General features: G+C 29.0%; 1 protein-coding gene across 3 annotated transcripts in view; it reads left to right on the forward strand.

The window, feature by feature from the left end:
• Nucleotides 1–15,726, forward strand: part of didum (dilute class unconventional myosin) — a 111,446-nt gene extending 95,720 nt beyond the window's left edge. For all 3 annotated transcript variants that reach the window (XM_076500209.1, XM_076500207.1, XM_076500208.1), the window contains 5 exons: nt 2,186–2,328; nt 3,909–3,980; nt 5,630–5,715; nt 7,594–7,765; nt 8,945–15,726. In XM_076500209.1, the coding sequence (XP_076356324.1) occupies nt 2,186–2,328; nt 3,909–3,980; nt 5,630–5,715; nt 7,594–7,765; nt 8,945–9,214 (743 nt within the window). In that variant the 3' untranslated portion in view covers nt 9,215–15,726. The remainder of the gene's footprint in view (nt 1–2,185; nt 2,329–3,908; nt 3,981–5,629; nt 5,716–7,593; nt 7,766–8,944) is intronic.
• Nucleotides 15,727–16,050: the final 324 nt, after the last annotated feature.

Genomic DNA, 16,050 nt, shown 5'->3' on the forward strand with positions numbered 1-16,050 from the left:
AATTACTTTAATTTTATGTATGGAACTATTGGTTCTGTTGTTTAGTGTTATACAAACAAACACTACAAATGACCCACCCAGAAAAAGAAAGACTAATTACTTTAATTTTATGTATGGAACTATTGGTTCTGTTATCTAGTGTTATACAAACAAACACTACAAATGACCCACCCAGAAAAAGAAAGACTGATTACTTTAATTTTATGTATGGAACTATTGGTTCTGTTATCTAGTGTTATACAAACAAACACTACAAATGACCCACCCAGAAAAAGAAAGACTGATTACTTTAATTGTATGTATGGAACTATTGGTTCTGTTATCTAGTGTTATACAAACAAACACTACAAATGACCCACCCAGAAAAAGAAAGACTAATTACTTTAATTTTATCCATAGAACTAGCAGTTCTGTTTTATTTTGCTATAGAAACTAATGCTTCCAGTTATTCACTCAGTAACAAAGAGATTGACATATAAAATGTTTGAGCATAGTGTTGTTGCATGTTGTAATCACAGCTCAACTGTTCATGTAACTCCTTCACAAGTATGATTATAATGGTTACATCTATTAAATAACTAATAAGAATTCTAAGTTGTATTGACTTGGGTGAATTTTATATGACAATATCACTTAAAGTATCTTTAAGTATTTTTGTTTCTTCTAGAAAGTAAAAATTCCAGGTAATAGTTATTGAAAACCTAAGGAGTGTGTATGGTTTAAAAATAACCTTCACTTTGTTAGTGGTCATTGTGTCTGCTTAAGTGTAACCTTTCTTAAACTAATAGTGTTAAATAAGTGTGTTTTTTAATAATTAAAATTTGTCTAAAACTGTAAAAGATAATGAGCTGTTCTCTTTATTTTTCAATAATATCACTAACATGTACACCAAGAAATATATACATATGGAATTTACCATTGTTTATTTTACCACTATTCTGTGCTTGGTGTACTGATTTTTAGTAGGTCACTTTATAGTATCAAATTACATTACCTACATGCTGCTCGCATGCATGCCTTGTGAAATATTTTTATTATATTTTTTATTTTACTTAATCTTAACGAACCTTGGTGTAACAAAGCATTTTAATGAAAGCTTGAATGTAAACATTAAAACCTTTTGCCACGTACTGTAAAGGATACCTCTAGTGGTACGGTTAAGTGTTTCTATGATTTTATAAGAATTCTTGTATGGATCTTATTAGATCCATAATTATTTAATGTATGGAAGCAGGCTGAAAGAAAAACATGTAGGAAAATGTCTTGTCACAAATCACAAAACCTGAGTTATCTTCAAAACATTATTATAATGTCTAGTAGTATGCAATGTATTATGCATTTAATTTGACTTTATCATGGTGTGCAACATTCAGTAAACTCAATGAAAGTAGATATTAGAGTCGATTACTTTGAATTTTTTTATCTTAGCTGCTGTATGTTAGGCTTATAGCATGTTCAAGTCTCTCGTGTATTTTGTATTGCTCAACTAAGAGTTAATTTAATTTAATTTCCATTGCACTAATATTATGTTGTGCTATGAGTTAGTGCTGCAAAAATATTTATTCAATATAATGTGTTAGAAATTAAATATCATGTAACATATGAAAATCGTAATATTGAAGTATTGAACTTTGTGACTATAAGCTAATTGTTCATTATAGTTGAGATGAATATATTATTGTAAGTGCATCTGAGCATTCGTTAAACAAACTATAATGTGATTTTAAAGAAAGATTTTGTTTAAAATGACCACATCTCAAAGCTAATTGCTATTAGAAACTAAATTTCATCAGAAGCACATTGAAATTTAAGTTTTATTCTTCAAATGGTATTTATTTTTTGTTTGAAAGTTTACCTTTAATCACTGTGTATTTATCAATAGACTTAAGTTTTCAAAATAGAGCATGTAACTAAGAAACAAAACTGTTTTATTGGGTTATCCATATGTAGTATTTACTTTTTTTATGACAGTCTCAGAAACATATGATATTTCATGAACTCCACTGCAAAATTTGGTATGGCACTAGAATTTAGTGTTCCACTAATATTTGGAAGTAGACATCTAGTATACTTGTGAAAAATGTATTTTGTCATATAAAAGGGAAAATGCTTTTGTTTGATGTATTTTAGTATAACCTAGAATAAAAAGTTTATATTAAAATAATTTCTGACTTTTTTTTAACAGTTCCAGCTGTTTTGGAGCATGAAGCTATCCCAGGTATCTCTGGTAATAAACCTTTAGGAATGAGAGGACGGACCCCTAGTCTTTCTCGAGAGCTTGAATCACCCATTGACCCTGAAAGAGCTTTAGATACTTTACAAAGAGAGGTGAGAGAGAAAACCAAACTGAGCCAATTTGTATAAACTTGGTGTTCTTTTATAATTCATCAAAATTTAATACTTCTGTTAATTTCTCCTCAGAAACAGAAATATGTGGATTGTAAGTATTGAGTGCATGAAAAATTAATTACTGATCAGTTTTTTAGTTTGAAATCATTATGAAATGGATTTTTCTGAAACAAAGAGGATTATAAAAATTGACTTTTCAGTGGTTTTATTTATTGTTATATTAATGTAATTTATATTTTGTATGAAATATGTGAAATCAGGTTTACAATAAATATCCAACTTTATTAAACTAATGTAGAATATTTGAAACTGTTACTGAGAGTGTTCTATAAACTACTTTTGCTGCATTATTAAAATTATCATTATTTTAACAATAACTTTCATAACACTGTATAAAATATCTCAGGTTTTTTATTTTGGTAAAATGTATTTGATGTACTACAAAACAAAAAGTACAGGAGCTATTTAAATGTTTAATAAGAATACTGATACATTTTGTTATACCATAAACTTTATCACAATAACCTAATCCTGTCATCCTGTGTTTAAAATGTATAAAGATATTATTAATTGATAGCAGGATTAAAATAACAATGGGCTTTAGACCTAAGTAACTAAAATTTTTTAAATCACAGTTTACCATTGTAAAGCTAATTTTTCCATATCTGTTAACAAAAGAACAACACTAGATACCATTGATGAACTTGTGTTAAATTTGTTCAAGAGGTGAACAACTGTAATGCTTGCTACACTAGTCTCAATAACAACTGCTTTTGTCATCAGAGCAGGATTAAATCTGTAATGTCACATGTTTGAACTGTAAGTTAATATGCCTACTTGTTGTCCCAGTGTACTGTATAATGTGAAAGGAAAATTGGCATGTATTTTAAGTTATTAATAAATGAATCACAAATGAGATACTTTTATACCCAATACATCAAGGGATTGCTGTAACTACATTGCACTGTAATAGTGTAAAATGAAATGCTTGTGTTCTGATCTATGTAGTTTCTATTTAGCTGTTAAATGGTTGCTTGAGAACATTTCCTAGAAATAGAAAAAATCTTTCAAGCCTTTGCATGGATAAGTATCAATGTTAAGGCATTGTACCATTATTAGCAGGTGTGCTTAAAGAACATCCAGCTGAAAGAAAATTCTCACTGAAAACATTTTTGGAATAAATAATGAAACTGTTGATATTAAAATGATTACAGCTTATGCTAATAAGAAAGTAAACTTATTAGTGGAAGATTTCCTGTATTTCTTGTTAGTAGATTTTAACAAGTTTGTTTCACTCAATAAAATTTAAAGCTGTGGAAGAATGTTAAAGTTACTACATACAGAAACTGTACATGGACTGGTAGGAACGATTAATTAGGTAGTTAGTTAGATAGTGAGCAGACTTGGCAGCATTAGTTAGGTTATTGTGTGCTGTATATCTGTGCTTATATATAATGAAATGTAAATACAAGATAAAGGATATGACTTTGTAGAACTTTTTTTAGATATGAATGTATTTTTTTTCACATCTGTTTTTTTTTAATCTACACTTGTGTTAGATGAACACGTTTTTCAGAGTACTGAACCTTCATGGTGTGGACCCAGAATTGATAACCCAAGTATTTAAACAGGTGAGAAAGAACATATCATTATTTACTGTCCCATGTTTTGATAAAGTATTCCAATTACTGAGCTTTCTCTGATGATTTAACTGTGTTTTTGTTTTCTTTTGTTCAATAAAAACATGAGAAGTTTTTGAATAATTATTTTAATGTTTTTATTCTTGTTCATGTTCTTAAAATAAATAATTATGCTAGTATTCTGTGTCATAACATAAAAAACATGTGCAAACTAGATATACTTTTGAATTGTCCCTGAAAGCATTGTTTCAAGTGTAAACAAAATGAAAAATTAAGAGTAACAAATATTTTTACTTCTTACTTTTAAAGTTCATATGCCATGCTGTGTTGTAGCTTACAGAATGTGTAATTCTTCTCATGATTCATGGCATGAGCACATTTTACTGGTATCACAACAGTACAAGTTGCAACATTAAGTGCCCCTTATGTGACATTTTAGTTTCTAGTGGCTGATTGTCTGACAACACATTGCTGTATCATGGTGTCAGTGATTAAAACAGATGACCTTCAAGAATTAAACACATCAAGGGTGTTCACAGAGTACTAATATATATCAATTTCATTATTTAGATTTGTCATGGATACACAGTATTGATGTATGCAAGTCATATTTTAAATTTAGGATGGTCATGTAGTAGCGATGTAAATTAGCTACATCATTTAAAGTTAACAAGAAAATCTAGTACATACTACTAACATGTGTTCAGTCATTAAATATGCAGTCTTTAGTTGCTAGCTTTGTTTTAAAAAGTTTGCTGAATTATGTACTTGTTAAGAGAAGCCAAGATGTGCACCAAAGTCACATGTTTGACTACACTAAATAAAAATTCTTTTTGAGCTCAAATAAAAGAAATAATTGCTGAATTAATTTTTATATGTTTAAAAATATATGTATTGAAAATGTTGAGTAATAATAATAATAATAATACAATGCAAAGAAAACAAGTAACATTGTAGCTCTGAATAAGAGTTTAAATGTGTGTTGTTACTGACCAAAGTTAGTTTTAGACACAGTTGTGTGCCTTTTTGAGTGTGTAATCTCAAAATGTAGCTCTTACTTTTTAATGTTTACTCAGTTTAATTTACTTCTACTGTGGTTACTAAGGATTAATGAAAGTATGTCAAAATATCTTTTTTTTTATGTCACTATATGGAATTTTGGATAGACTGAAACAGAGATTTAATCAAGCTGTTAATCCAAAAATAATGTACTTTATTCACATCACTGGTAAATTTAGTGTCTTTTTTTTTTAAAGACTTGTTGACAATGTATTTTGGGGATTCATAGAATTCCCAATACTTCATTTAATATCAGTTTTAGTTTAATTTACTAAAGTAATTCCTCCTCAGTTTTTTTTTGCTCATAGAAAGAATAGTAGAACCTTTATGTAAGAATGTTTTCTTTAGCTTTCTTCTATAGGAAATACTGGTTTTACAGTTAACTACTGTGACTAAAGCTATAGTGTAGAGGAAAATATCTAAACAGGATACACAAAAAGTAAACACAAAATTTAAAATATTTTAAGAGTAAAATATAAGTGTGAAAACAACAACACCTGACATATCACAGTAGAATAAGTATGTATTAACAATACTTCGTCATCAAAGTATGGAAAGTAAAATATGTTTTTCTCTTTCAGTTGTTCTATTTCATTTGTGCGGGCGCTCTGAACAACTTGCTGTTAAGGAAAGATATGTGTCACTGGTCAAAAGGTATGCAGATAAGGTATGTGTAATTACAATATCTTTAAATATTAATCCTTTTAATACTGAACACCATTTACTAGATACATATTAACATTTCTCGGAATTTGTCTAACACTGAACCCTTGAATTTTCTGAAATAAAGTTTGTTTTTCATATAAATTGGAAGTTTCAGTATAGATTTTCAACCATTTAATTTTCACTGAACACTTCTAATGAAAATGTGCTTGTAATAAATCTAAGTTATGGATAACATAGCGTGTTTACACTGAATGATTAAAAGTATTTCCAGGGTAAGTCATGTTGTTAACTCGTGTTGTACAAGTTTTGGAAACCTAAGAAATTTATATGATTAGAATAATTTTTTTTCAGACTTGGAAAGCTGTGGAAATTCAATGTAAATCCTGGAAAAGTATTTTAATGATCATTTATCAGTTTAAATAAATAGTAAATTGAATAGTTTTTATAAACCCATGAATTTCAAAGCTTGTATTTTGTCCTTAGATTCTTGAAGAAATAGCATAAAATGATTCTATCAGTGAAAGTGAATCGAGCCTGTTATTGAGCTTTTCTGACTAGTATTGGTGCTCTGTGTGTTGGCCAGTGTTAAGTGAGGACTAGCATATATAAACACACAATAGGCTAGATGTGTTACATCATTACATATTATTATTTAACCTTTCCATGCCAAAATGTAACAATATGCCAGTTTTATGTCATTAGCCACTATTGCCAATCATGACAGGGACCACCCAGGAATTTCGCAAATATTCACATTTAACATATAGACAAAAATCTTTATCTTTATTACTTTTTGTAATATACCCCCTGCTGGCACAGCAGTAAGTCTACAGATTTACAATGCTAAAATTAGAGATTCAATTCCTCTCGGTGGACTCAGCAGATAGCCAAACATGGCTTTGCTATAAGAAAACACATGTACACATTTTTTTTTAATGAGTTATCACAATATCTTCAGTTTCATTAACTTCACAATTTCAACTGCTTACTTTTTCATGTATATTTTGTATTAACTTTACAGGTTTGTTATCTGGCTTGAACAATAAACAGTTTATCTCTGAAAACCAATATGTCACAATAGGAAGACTTTTCCATAGACTCGTGCTGCATGTGAAGTTGTGCACTCGTATACTTAGCGAGCTGAGCTTTGACAAAAACAATCTGTGCATCTCTGAAATGCGCATTTTAAAACATAAATATGTGATACATAAATCACTAATATATAATGACTGTAAACAGTTGTATTGTAATTGTTTTTCTCACAAAGTTGTAAATAGGATAAAAACAACCTGTTAAATTTATTAACTTTCCTTGCCAATACACACACACACACACAATAAATTCATCTAAGCTTGATATCTGTCACTGCTAATTTCAAAAGGTTGAAACAGGTGTAGAAATTGTCATAGTCATCCTGAAATGCACCCTTATGGTTTTACAACAATATAAAAAGATTAATTCTCTATCTTTTGTTAAGAAAAATCATAAAACACTAAAAATGTCTTCTATTTTACACTATAGAAAATTCAGCATTAATTTTGACCTTAGGCCTACATCAAACAGAATGTTTGTTTTCAAGTTAAATATTTGAGTAATCATATTCTAGTATATACTAATTTGTACATTTACTAGTTTTGAAATAATGATCCAGAGGATGATAAAGCAATTTAAGCTACTTTTTGTGGTGATTGAAATATTACTTGTGTTATAGCTTATAATCTGAAACAAATTAATTTTTTATAAACCTTGTATAAAGCACATTAGAACTATGTGCTTTGTTTTATGACTGTGAAAATATCACTAATTCTGAAAGAAAAAAGGAGGAATTTATTTTGCCAGTTTTGAATGGATTCAGAATTGTGAAATGTGTTTGTTACAGATATAATCTTAGCCATTTAGAACAGTGGTGTCGAGACCAGAAAATGCAACATTCTGAGGTCACAGAGACACTCCAACCAATAGTTCAGGCATCACAGTTGCTACAAGCTCGAAAGACGGATGATGATGTTCAGAGTATTTGTGACATGTGTGACAAGCTGACAACATCACAGGTATGAGGAAACTTGGTTTCTCAAAATAATTAATTTCACCATCAGAAACAATTTTAATATGAATGAGATAGACTGTTTAACATAGTTAATACCAGAGTTACTTTTTATCATTTGTGGCAGTAATGAGAAGGTGTGCACATATATAAATTAATAAAAATTCATATTTGAGTGAAAGAGCTGTAATATAATTTTAGCTGAGTTTGCTAAAATCACAGGTGTTTTTAAACCTAACTTGTATCTTCACAATCAACATGATTTTATGGTGTGAATTATATGCTTCCCCCTTGTGGTATTGCAAGTGGAGGTCTGTTTTTCAGTTTTTCCACACTTATTTCAGTTACGAAGTAGTGTGGTAATTCAAGGATAAAAGTAGCATACTTGCCTGATTTTATAAATAACTAGAGATTTGAGGGCCTAACATATGAAAGGACAGAGAAGATCTTGTAATAGTTGAAATAAAAATGAACACTTGAAGTAGCATGATGGATGATTTACTGTAGGATGTACTATTGCTTTGTTATTTAAATTTGAAATGAAGAAAACAAAACTTATTAAATGGAAGGGAAACAAAAACTATAGTTTACAATAGTTAAATGAGAATCAAGTGTATGGGTGATGATATTTGACCTTGCATGATCAGTATATTTTGAAATAAAGTATGAAAATGGAAGACAGCTACACAGTGAGTTCTGTTTTTGTTGAAATTAAGAAGAAATCTGCTTGTGTCAAAACTTAGTTTACAATTCACCTTTCTATAACTAATCAATCCAAATATTGTATCATCAGCATTCAAAAGTGTCTTTGTTTCATGTGACATTTATAGAATAGTCAAACATACACAAGGTAAAGTAGAATGCAATACTTCTATTCTGTGAAATAACAGATACTTTGTGACCAGGTTGAAACATCAAGACTTGAATTTAGCAACTGACCTTGACTGAATTTATAAGAATTTGAAAATATTGTAGATGTGAAATGTGTGGTCTTTGCTTACTATGTTAACACTATGTGTGTATATAAATATTTTCTTCCTAATGGTTTTAGCTATTCAGAAACTTTTAAACTTTATCATAAGCATATCTGTTGAAAGGTTTTTAATTTTTATATCACTAAGAGTCTCTAGCTACTCACCATTTATTTAATTTTTCACCAAACAATAAATACACGTTTTGTTCGTAGATCATCAAAATTCTAAACCTGTATACTCCAGCTGATGATTTTGAGGAAAGAGTTCCCATTTCCTTTATCCGCAAAATACAAGAATGTTTACAAGCACGTGATCAAGTGTCTGACGAGACGAAACAAGTGCAGCCTGCTGGCAAGGCAACCCTACTGTTAGATACCAAGTATGCGTTCCCTATTAGGTTTCCATTTAACCCATCTAGTGTCAGGCTTGAAGACGTGATCATTCCTGAAGCTCTGAACCTGTCCATGTTGAAAAAGGTGTAGAGAAAGACTGTTCTGGTTATTTACAGCCTAATGAAGTTGTACAGAAAGGTGACACTAATGTAACATAGCTAGATTATGTATTTGTGTCTATTTATATATGTATTACTCTCTCCTCTTATGGTTATATTTAAAACAAGAATTACTTTATCACTTTTTTGCTGCTTAAAATTTCTGCTTGTGGTACTTAATTTATTTTTTTTTTAGAGAGTGCAATACTTCTTACTCTCGTCAGAAGGAAACTGTTTTGGAGGACAATACAGATTAAAGAGGTTCAGTGTGAGTTACATAACAAACTAGGTGATGAGTGTAGGATATATTGTTGTTTTTGCCAGGGTTGATTTCTGCAGTATAATTTTGATTGGTATCTGTCTTAATATTTTGTGCCAAAACAGTCAGTGCTATTGTAGCTGCCTGCAATTTCAGTTCAGTTTAGATGTTTGTTTATTTATCAAACTTCATGGAACTTTTTGCTAATTTGAGCATAATTTGATGTGATAGAATTATTTCTAGTGTTGAGGAACTGAAAACTTGAATTATACATTATGTGCATAAGACAAGAATGGTTTTGATGGAAAACAGACAAACTAAGTTTTGGCATTATTTCTTAACTTTTTCAGTTTGTCATTTCATCAGTTAAGTTGTATAATAATTTTAAAGGAAAGTAGAGTATAAGTTGTACATGATTCAGTAAAATTGCGTTATGCTCTAAGACGTTCATGATTCAGTAATATTAAGCTATGCTCTATGATGTACATGATTCAGTAATATTAAGCTATGCTCTATGATGTACATGATTCAGTAATATTAAGCTATGCTCTATGATGTACATGATTCAGTAATATTAAGCTATGCTCTATGATGTACATGATTCAGTAATATTAAGCTATGCTCTATTTTGTTGACTAAACTTTACTTATGAGAAGATATAACACAAGAAAACTTTCTTAAGCATAAGAATTTAATTTACAATAAAATGACCTTTATTGACACTGCATGATAAAAAATTGCAGCATGGCAAAGAAATTACAAGGTTCTGATACTACCTGAGTTTTTGTGCTGAAATTTATGTCGTTTGTCTGTAGCTTTGTGTCGTAATCACTATTTTTATTTAATAGTTGTGGTACTGTATCTATTCTTATAACAAACAAACTTGTATTTAGATATTTCTGTCCTTGTCACTGATTATGTCTTCATTAAAGTAACAAGTGTACTGTTTACATTCCTTTTGTTTCTAGTACATTCATGGACATTGTTCTACAATTCTACCCTTAAAAAAAGAATTTTAATTTAAAGAAATGTTATTGACTTTCTACACAAGATAGATTTTTTTCTGTCTTTGTGCATTCATAACTTCAACATTCATGATTAATAAAGTAATATTATGTGATGATATTCTAATTTCATAGACATGGCCTGTTATTTACTTTAAAGTTCATTTGTTTTGTTTTAAATGAATTAATTTGTGAAAGAGTAATATACCATTCCAAATATGTAAAGTTTTTTTTATCAATATTTTGTTTTCTAGTATTTTTGTAAAAGGGAGGTTTGTTCATAATAAACTAGTGATAATCTATTGAAGGTGTTTATTTCAGATATGTTTTTCCTTGTGTTTTTTCTAATTTTATGTGGTGGGATGTGAATGTGAACTAACCGTAATTTTTGTTTCAATAACCTTTTTATTTTCTTTGTTTGTATATACTACTTGTTACAAAAGATTGAACAGCTTGCTACTAGAAAAATATTTTTGTTTCTTTACATCTCTTATTGACTCTTCTTAACATTCCAACAAATTTCGGTGATAATCAGGGTCCGATTGTTGGATAAAGTATACCCAAATATAGAATTTTTTTTTCTCCAAGGAAGCCAGTAATCTCTAGTGCCACCATAAACAGAAAGGACTAATATCTCATAAATATGTTCTTATTACCAAACATTAGATACGTCTCTCTTTGTTTTCTTTGGCACTTTGAATACAGTCATTCTATGTATATACATGTATTGAAATAAATCCAAAACATATAATAATGTCAGGGAGGATTTCTCTGCCTGAACTTGTGAAAACGTAAGCAGTATGTATAGAAACTTTCCGAAGAGTTATCTTCACAAACCTAGACAATTATTTTATGTATACAGCCTTGATTAGCTGATAATGTTTTAATATGGGGGAAATATTATAACTTAGACAACTCGAGCATTTCTCTCTGAGTGAAATTTATTGTTTTAACTTTGTTCCTTAACAGCCAGTGAATGTTTTATATAACCTAGATTTTACAGTAGTATGATAAGAGTAACTCATTGCTTCCTTTTGGGGTATTACATGTGTTTTTAAACTGTGATTGTAGATTATTAGCTGCATTGTATATGTAAGATGTGAGAAAGTCATTCTACTAAATGTATTAAAGTCTAGAAACAGCATTAAAATCTGTATATTATTCACACGTTGACAGAATTTAAAAATAGATTTATTATCTTAAGGACTTTATTTATCAGAATTATTATGAACATTTCTTGCCAAATTCATTAAGCACAGCTTGCTCTTGAGAATGAAAAAAGTGCCCATAGTTCGTAGTGCTTCAAAAATATGAGTACTTTATTGGTGTAATTTAAACTTAAGTTTTTATTTTTATCTTTAGAGTGATGAGTTATTACACACACAAACCATTCATGTTGTTCCATAGAAAAAAATAGACTATACTGAGTTTGCTATCACTTGGACTGTTCAGAAATTGTAACATAATTGTTTGACCTAATAATTGTGATAAAAATAATATTTATCAACCAAATCTTTAGCATAACCCATCTTTAAGCTTAGCATTAAAAAGTTTAGTTAAGCCTGAAAGATAAGTAGCATCAAGATAGCTGAAACTTGTTTAAGTTAAAATGTTTTGATATTTTAAAGATTGAAACCAGTTCCTCTTGATTTCATATATTATTACATAACTTGAAAACCATTCATTTTTAGTGTGTAAAATGACAGTTTGGGTGTGTAGTTTCTGGGTTTTTTGTTCTAGTTACCTAGAAATAGCATAATATTAAAGAAAGCTTTGGTCTCTCTCTCTCTTTGAGTTATTAAAACACATTACAGCTTCCTCAGCAGTGATCAATAACTTAGTTTGACTAGAAAAGATTATTGACTAATTTGGAATATTTAAGAGGGAGAATACCACAACAGTTGATTACTTACAAACAGTTATTAGTGTCAAGAAACATCTAGCAAACTTATGTTGTGATATTTTTTTTTAATATTGGTGAAAGTTCCTACTTTACGGTCTGGAAAATTATTTGTATGGCTTCCAGTTTCTTTTGCTCTGTTCCTGCTACTAGCTAGCAATATTACCTTCAGCTTGTTGCTTTTCTAATGCTTGTTTAACATTCAGTTTATTTTATATTATGTTATAATACTTTCATTAAGTAAAATTTTTAAGTTTGTTTATAAAAGAATTTTTTTCTGATTTTACATTTTGCTTGTATTTATAGTTGTTAATATCTGATTTTGATACAGAATATTTTGTTTAGAGTTGGTGAGTTACCATTAAAAAAATACATGTATTTGTACTAAACATCAAAAACATTCCATGCTGAATAGGTTAAGTAACATTTCGGTCTTCATTTTCCTCTTGACTTGTTCCAAAATACTGTGAAATGCAGGTGTACTGTTGTCAAACAAGTGTATGGATCATCACACTTACCAATGATCGATATCTAATTTCTTGTTCCAGACCATCCTCTTTATATTTCAGTTATACCTTTAACATCATTATTTTCAGTTTTTTTTTCTGTAAACTGGCTCTTTTGAGCTAACCATTTTTTTACATTTTATGCTGTTACTAATTTGAAATGTTATTTATAAATATTGTATCATTCCAGTTTTACGAAATCCTTTCTTAAACAAAGTCTGTTCTGTTGATAATAAAAAATTCAATAAATTAAATATATTCAGTAAAGTTCCTTTATTTCAGTGGATGAACCTTTATAAAGAAACTTCTTACCACTATGTAAAAGAGAGAATAAGTAATGGGTTAATTTTGGTGTTTTAAATCATTTTTGTAACATGTAGTTTTATTGCATAAACTTTAAAATGTAGATCTCCCAATTATCTTGATCTCAGTAATTTTTTGAGGGAAATTTGTGTAAGTGTAATTAGTTTCTGAAATGGCATCTCTTGTATGAACTATCTGTTAAAAGTACATCAGTTCTATGACGTTGCTTTAAAAGACAAGATGTTACATTTCTTAGTAGCCACCAATCACCTTTGAATATTCTTTTGTTTTTTGTAATAGTAATTTGCATGACTATTTAACAGTAAAACTGTTCAGTATTTTCTAATAACTTAACATGTGTTAGTGTGTAATGATTTAGTTATGTTTTGAGTATAATTTATTGATATAGTTTGTACCTAGTTTTGATTTTGTGTAGCAGTTAGTGAAAAACCACAATAAATGAAACAAGTTGTCAGACACCTTAATATTAGGAAAACTAGTTTCAACCTGGTCATCATCATTTTCAGTCTGAAGACAATATTTCTAATATGAAGACTTCTAACAGTTTGTTCCATTTCACTAATTGCACACTAGGCTTTATTTTGTAGATTATTTATTTGAAAAACTGTATGTAATTATGATTATACTTTATTTTCCTTTTAATACTGTTGAAAGATTTCTTTAAACATATCCTCATACAAGATCTAAAGTGGTAACCATCTTTGATCATCAGTGCAGTAAATGAGCACTTTGATGTATCTTATTACTTTAGTTCTTGGATATAAATATACATTTTAGTAAAATGGTGTGAAATTACCATTTATTAACGTAAGTGATACTTTGTTATGAAGAAAATCGTGTGATCCCGTGAATCAATATTCCCACTAATAGATAAAATACCTTGACTTTTTAGTATTAACACATCAAGCAGCATCTGAAAACCTTTTTAAGGTAAAATATTTTGTGATCAGGAGTGAAGTCAGTTTTCAAACTGCATAGTACTACTAACGGTGTTTAATGTTTAACTTGTGCATTTAAAGATATGGGAGAACATATGTCTTATTTAAAATGCTTCATTATTTTGTGGAATCTGACATTATAACATCTTTTATGTAGAATATCAGTTTGGTAACAAAAGGAGACAACAGGATTTTAAAAATTTGTTTTACAAAGATAACTCAAACTACGTGCATAATAAAAGATGCTGGTATATCAGTATGGACTAATAATGAACAGTAATATTTTCCAGACAGTCTCTACAATATTTTATATTAATATTCTCTTCCAAGTGTTTCATGTCACTTAATTTCTTTGTTTAAATAATGGAAAAAAATTTAAGTCAAAACATTTTTGAGATTCTCTACATAACTATTTAAAGGTTATTGTGCAAGTAAAAAAAAAATTTTTTTTTTAGCTGGGGTTATATAATTGGAAATGTTAATGCAATTTGTTATTCAGTTTGAATGTTAAAAGTGATAACAGAAACTAGAACAAAATATATTAATGTTTAAACTGAAATAACCATCTGTAGATCTTTCATTTAGTGGAATTTCAACCTCTAGAAAGTGAAATAGAATTTATTATTATTATTATTGCTGTAGTTGCCAAAGTACAAAAATGTGTTTGTATATTATGTGTTTACTATCCCGTCAGTGTTCCTTAGAAAAAAAACTTGAACTTTCAATTAAATACTAAACCTTTGTGTATGTTTGTACCAGCTTTGGTATACTGTTAAAAGTATGACTATTATTGTTTTTAAAGAAAAAGTTAATTACAAGAAAATAATGAGAGTTTGTGTCATAATATTTCTTAAAAATTGTTTTCTAAAAGCTCATTTTAGCATCTGAAGGATTTCATTTCTAACATTAGATTAAAATTAGTGTTTTCACTGAGTGTACACAATGAAGTTTGAGTTTATTAATTTACTTCTAAAAAGTCCATAATTCACTTAAATTTGTTGGTTATTATTAACTTTATTCTAAAATAATTTACCAGATATATAATACTGCAAATAAAAATAATCATACATCCATGTAAAATGTTTTTTGTATAAGTTAAACATCAAACATTTTTTCTGACTGTTACGCATTTCATGATACAAATATGTCGATAGGAAGAAGAAATTTCTCCAAGACGTAAATGTTAGTAAACCTTTCTAGTTCTATTCAACACAGATGCAGAAACACTTGATTTTAAAATGCACTTACTATTCTTTGCACAATAAGGTTAGCAAAATTGTACAGAAAGTTTTTTTTTTAAAAACTGTTACTATCACAAAGTAAAGTAATTGACATGCTTCTAGTATGTTTTAATATGATTTTTGTGGTAATAAATTTCCTTAACATAGAGATTATTGAACATGCAATGATGATAAAAGCTTTAGAAGTAATTGGAAAGGTCATTATGTGGAGTTTTGCTTCTCATATATCCACCCTTCATATATATCTCTTGCATGAAAGTTTTTGTTCTGAGAAGTGGAATATTTAGATAATCATTGAATAAAATTAATACTATGTAATTTTGAAAATGCAATGGTTGTAATTGTTTATGCTTGAAGTACAGCAAAATCTTTACACCTTAATCCATGGGTCTCTAATCTACTCACTACACTACACCTTTTCACTGTCCCACATGAGGACAGTTTATTACCTAAATAAGTAAATATCATTATAATATTTGTTGGTTAAGTAAAAACTGTACGACAGGGTATTTGCGCTCTGCCTCTTCGGGTTATCAAAATCTGAGTTTTAGCACTATGTCCCCGGACTTGTAATGCTATAACAACTAAAAGGAAGCCTACTGTGTGGATAAAGTATGATATTTAGACTTGACGACTACTCCATTATGCATGTTGCA

The sequence above is a fragment of the Tachypleus tridentatus genome, chromosome 4 (genome assembly GCF_004210375.1).
Source record: "Tachypleus tridentatus isolate NWPU-2018 chromosome 4, ASM421037v1, whole genome shotgun sequence".
Lineage (NCBI taxonomy): Eukaryota > Metazoa > Arthropoda > Merostomata > Xiphosura > Limulidae > Tachypleus > Tachypleus tridentatus.